This window comes from Orycteropus afer, unplaced genomic scaffold (genome assembly GCF_000298275.1).
Source record: "Orycteropus afer afer isolate SDZICR_OR568_19922 unplaced genomic scaffold, OryAfe1.0 scaffold00135, whole genome shotgun sequence".
In the NCBI taxonomy this organism is placed as follows: Eukaryota; Metazoa; Chordata; class Mammalia; order Tubulidentata; family Orycteropodidae; genus Orycteropus; species Orycteropus afer.
This window is the reverse complement of record NW_006921722.1, coordinates 7,681,591-7,687,096: the sequence shown is the minus strand read 5'-3', so window position 1 is coordinate 7,687,096 and position 5,506 is coordinate 7,681,591. Positions and strand designations below refer to the sequence as shown.

The window sequence follows — 5,506 nt, the reverse complement described above, 5'->3', positions numbered from 1 at the left end:
TGCCCCTGACCAGAAAGTTTGGTGGTGGTAGCTGGGTACCATCTAGTTCCTCTGGTCTAGTCTCTGGTTCATGTAGACGGTCCTGTAGGCTGCTTTTTTCTAAGAGTCTTGGATTTCCTTCTTTCTCTTTTGCTCCAGATGAGTAGAGGTCAATAGTTGTATCTTAAATGGCTTCTTGGAAGCCTTTAAGATCCCAAACACCGCTCATCAACCTGGGATGTAGACTTCATGAAGTTTATTTTGCCAGTTGACCGAGTTTTCCCACTAGACTATGGTCCTAAGCCTTCAAATCCAGTAAACCAATCCTCTGAAGTGTGTGGTCCATAACTGTGCGCCCAGTGTGCTTAATTCTAAACATGTGTGCATGCATGCATATACATATATATGTATCCATACATACACTCATATACACACATTTGCATACATATACATGTACATGCATAAATGCATACTCATATACCCACAAAAATGTTTTAGTTGTTGCTGCTGTCACAGAGTTATATGCGTTGTAGCATTACCAAAACGTCCTTGTTTCTTGTGTACATCTTGGTGCCATTGTTTACCTTGGTGAGGCTGTGTTCACTTCATCCTATTTGGTGTTACTGAGCTTTACTGTTTTGGTAAGTGATGAGCAAACAGTGATGGAAAGTCTGCTCTAACCTGAGGGGCATTGTAACCCAGGTCAGGAGCCAGCACAGAGCCACACAGCCCTGGGTTCGACCGTGGGTAATTCCTCACTCCCACTGTGCCTCGTGTTCTTTGTAAAGTGGGAATAGCAACGCCTCCCTCAGAAGATGGTTAGGAGGCTCAGTGAGTTGACACATGTGAAGCAATATGACGGTGCTGCCATGTAGTATACACTATGCAAGTCTTGTCCTTGGTCATTTTTCTTACAGGTTTTCACATAATGCCTTTATCCTGTTCTAAGACCATCTCGATCTAACCTAAAGGCTAAGTTAATGACCTGTAGCTATTGTTAGTTGCTGTCAAGTTGCTCCCTTATGTGTGACCGAGCAGAGCTCTGCTCGGCCCTGCGCCATCTTCACAATTGTTGGTGTGTGTGAGTTTGGGTTGTGGCTGTTGTGTCGGTTCATCTCATCGGGGTTTTCCTGTTTCTCTGACCCTCTACTTTACCAACCAGGATGTTCTTGTCTAACGATTGGTCTTTCCTGAGGACATGTCAAACAGGTGAATGGATAACCAAACTGTGGTGCATAACACAGAATGGAATACTGTGCAACATTAAATCACCTCATAGTGTGGATGAACATGGAGGACATTATGCTGAGTGAAATAAGTCAATCACAGAAGGATAAATACCGTATGAGTCTGCTGTAAAAAGGAGCACTGGTGGCATTGTGGGTAAGGCATTTGAATGCTAACCAGAAGGGCAGTGGTTCAAACCTACCAGCCGCTCCACGGAGGAAAATGAGGCAGTCTACTTCTGTAAACGTTTACAGCCTTGGAAACCCAGTGGGGGTCACTACGAGTTGGAATTGACTTGATGACAGTGGGTTTGATGTTTTGGTCATTATAGAAAGTCAAGGAAAGGTTTTTCTTTGTTGGTCGCCATGGATGGGGGGAAGGGGAGGGAAAGTAGCTAAATATATCAAGTAAGTGGGCCAGAAAGGTGCCTGGGCCACGTAGACACTCTGCACTGAGCTAGTAGCCGAAAGGTTGCCTGTGTGACCCCACCCCGTGGTACAGCAGAAGACCCAGGTCTGGCAAGCAGCTTCTAAAGACTACAGCCAAACCGACTGCGTGGCGTACGTACGGAGGCTCTCCACTGAGCACATGCACGAACGAGTGCCTCCGAGTAAGCGAACCAGAGCCTCGCCAGTCTTGCTTCTGAAGAGCATTCCTGTGTCTAGCCTTTGATAAAAGTGCTTTCCCTTCCAGATGACAAATTGACCTCTTCTCTGTGTGTCCCCCAAAGGTGAGTGATTTTACGTGGAGCCACGACGGGACCCAAGCGCTCATTTCCTATCGAGATGGATTTGTCCTGGTTGGTTCTGTCAGTGGACAAAGGCACTGGTCGTCTGAGATCAACTTGGAGAGCCAGATCACGTGTGGCATATGGACTCCTGATGACCAGCAGGTAAGCCTTCTCACTGGGGGTGTACAGTACTGAGCCCCAGATGCCAAGGAACGTGGGGACGGGGACAGGCGGAGGCTTCAAAGACTCTTAAAGAGTCACAAAGGAAAAGAACAATAGAACCGTCAGGTGAAAATGAGAACAGAATTGTAGAGGAAGCGTGGATGGGTGGAACCATGTTTCCCATCGGTGTGGTAAACGGTGACCTAACGAATTATATAAAGTTTTCATACAAATTTGTTTGAAATCCACATGAAGCACCAATTGAGAAATGGGTCATGGACATGAATGAGCAATTGCTCAAAAGATGAAGCTCAACTCATCACTAATCACATGGTAGAAAAGCATTTCACCATAAAAATGCAAAATTAGCCCAACGAGTATTTTTCACTTACTAGCAAAAAATGGTAATAGAGAAATACTGATTATTTTACTGAATCCAGTCAAGTGTTTTCGTTCGTTGCTGGTAGCAATGTGTGTTAGACCTTTGGGGGAAGTAATTTGGCAGAAAATGTCATAACCTTGAAAATTATCAATTATTTTATTAATAGGCTTTAAGGAGTCCTGGTAAAGTGTTTAAGGAATATAGTGGTTAAGCATTCAGCTGCTAGCCAAAAGGTCAGTGGTTTGAACCCACCAGCCACTAATGGGGAGAAAGATGAGGCAGTTTCCTTTGTAAAGATGGCGGCCTTGGAAACCCTGTGAGGAGTTCTGCTCTCCTCGGGGGGCACTGTGAGTCGGAGTCAGCTGGATGGCAGGGGCTTTCCATGCTCACAGAGCAGCGGGGTGTGAGGAGACACATGTGCAATGGCCCTGGCTCCGCCATGCACAGGTCACCTAAGCTGTCTGTCATCTGCTTCCTCCCCTGCTACAGGACGTGAATTAGTTCCTGTCGAGTCCTAGGGCTTTTGTAATGGTCAAATGAAGGAACAGATGGGAAAGCCTGAAAAAATGTCAGTGGGAATCTTGGCTTCAGTCTCCCCCTCCCCTGGAATACTGAGCCCATGAGCCACCACGAGGTTCCTCATGATCCTCCAATGAGCCAAGGTGTCACCCAGGCCTGCACCCACAGTGTGGCTGGTACGGGCCCCAGATACATTGGACAACAACAGGAGCAGGACATGGCCCCCGCGTCTGAGGTGCTGTGGGCCCATGAGTGTTCACTGTCACTGTGTCCTGTGGTAGCACTGTGGCGGAGGGTCTCGGCCTCCGTGTTCCTTGACAGCACTGTGGGAGAGGGTCGCAGCCCCCGTGTGCCATGGCAGCACTGTGGGAGAGGGTCTCAGCCCCGTGTTCCTTGACAGCACTGTGGGAGAGGGTCGCAGCCCCCGTGTGCCATGGCAGTGCTGTGGGAGAGGGTCGCAGCCCCCGTGTGCCATGGCAGCACTGTGGGAGAGGGTCTCAGCCCCGTGTTCCTTGACAGCGCTATGAGAGAGGGTCGCAGCCCCCGTGTGCCGTGGCAGTGCTGTGGGAGAGGGTTGCAGCCCCCGTGTGCCGTGGCAGCACTGTGGCGGAGGGTTTCGGCCTCTGTGTTCCTTGACAGCGCTGTGGAAGAGGGTCGCAGCCCCCGTGTGCCGTGGCAGTGCTGTGGGAGAGGGTCGCAGCCCCCGTGTGTGGTGGCAGTGCTGTGGCAGAGAGTCTCTGAGCAAATGGCGACCCAGGCTGAGTCTGGGTGGTGCTCCGGGCAGCCTGAGCGGGACTGCTGAGCTACTTCAGTGCTGCTCTACACAACATGAGGTGTGGCCTCTTGGCCAACAGGAGCGGTAGGTGGATATGCCCACACCAAGAGCTGGCGCCTCGCCTCAGGCCCGTGTGGGGTCCAGGCCAGGGCTGATGCCCCAGCCTCTAGTCCCGACAGCTGCTTTTACTGGTTGTATACTGGGTCCAACAGGCAGGGATGTTTCTGAGCAGAGTGCTCCGTTGCTTGTTAAAAAGTTTGGTGACTGCCGAGGCAACAAGAATTTTGAGGAATTCCATGTTGAGCAGAGCAGTGACCGTCAGTCATGTTGGAACTGAGGCGGGGACCCAGAATTTTCCTTCCCCTTCTCTGGCAGTCTTTCTCTCTGGCTTGGTAGAATATTCATAAAGACAGTTGGTGGGAGAGCCGCCCTTGTGAAAGAACCTGAGTCTGTCCTGTTGAGGGTTGGTGCAGGCCCTGCACGGTCTCAGGAACGTGAGTCTGAGCGGATGGATGTGGCAGACCTGCAGGAGTCCAACCACGTCTCTGCTGTTTCCTGGAACATCCCGCCTTCCATGTCAACATAAAACAGCTTCCAGGAGAAAGCCTCCTGTCACATCTTACAATCCGCTGATCATGATGAGGCTTTAGACTATATCCTGCTGACTTTTATAAGCCTAAGGTACAGTCTCTTGTGAGCAGTACGTATTTCATAAGCAGTAAGTTTTAAGTCTTGGAACCCCTGGTGGAGCACTGGTTAAGGCTCAGCTGCTTCCTGGAAGGTCAGTAGTTCAAACCCAACAGTGCCTCAGTAGGAGAGAGATGAGGCAGTCAGCGTTTATAAAGATTACAGTCTCAGAAACCTTGTGGGGCAGTCCTGCTCTGTCCTGTGGGGTCACTGTGAGTTGGGATCGACTCAGTGGCAGTGGTTTTTTCTTTAAATTTGATTTATGTTGTTGCTGTTGACAATATACACAGCAAAACACACACCAATTCAACGGTTTCTATGTGAACAACTCAGCGACAGTGATGATATTCTGTGAGTTGTGCGTCCGTTCTCATCCTCCATTTCTGAGTCATTCTTCCCTCATGAACATAAACTCACTCCTCCTAAGGTCCCTGTCTAATCTTCTGAGTAGCTGCTGTCACTTTGATCCCACATAGATAATTTTTAAAGACCACAGTACTCAAGGCAGACCTTCTACAGCAGTTAAGCTGAACAGTTGTTTGGTTTTAAGAAGACTTCAAGGAATAGTTTTGAGTGAAGGTTAAAGATTATCTCAGGGCAGTAGGGGTTATTCCACCCTACATGGCTCTAGAAAGTCTAGACTCTGAGAATTTGAAGTTCTGTCTCCATTTTGATCAAGATTCTTCTGTGGAATCTTTGATCAAAATGTTCAGTGTTGGTAGCCAGGCACCACCCAATTCTTCTGATCTCTGACTGGAGCCAATTAGCTACACATTCCGTGTCCTCCTCCTGTTCCTGACTCTCCTTGTTCCACAGTTTTCCCAATTGTTGTGCTTTGGATGGCCACTGGCAAGCTTTTAATATCCTGGGCACTATGCAGCAAACTAGGAGGTAGAACAGAAACACTGAACATGTTATTAGACCAGTTAACTGGGGTGTTCCATGAAACCATGACCCTCAACCTCCAAACCAAGGAACCAAGTCCCTGAGGTGTTTGGTTGTACATAAGCAGGCAGCCTCAGCAGCTGCTCTTTTTTTTTTTTTT

At 48.8% G+C, this 5,506-nt stretch overlaps 1 protein-coding gene across 1 annotated transcript in view; it reads left to right on the top strand.

The window, feature by feature from the left end:
- Positions 1 to 5,506, top strand: part of TULP4 (TUB like protein 4) — a 204,274-nt gene that overhangs the window by 110,825 nt on the left and 87,943 nt on the right. Inside the window, exon 3 of the mRNA XM_007945276.1 lies at positions 1,937 to 2,098. Coding sequence (XP_007943467.1) covers positions 1,937 to 2,098 — 162 coding nt within the window. The remainder of the gene's footprint in view (positions 1 to 1,936; positions 2,099 to 5,506) is intronic.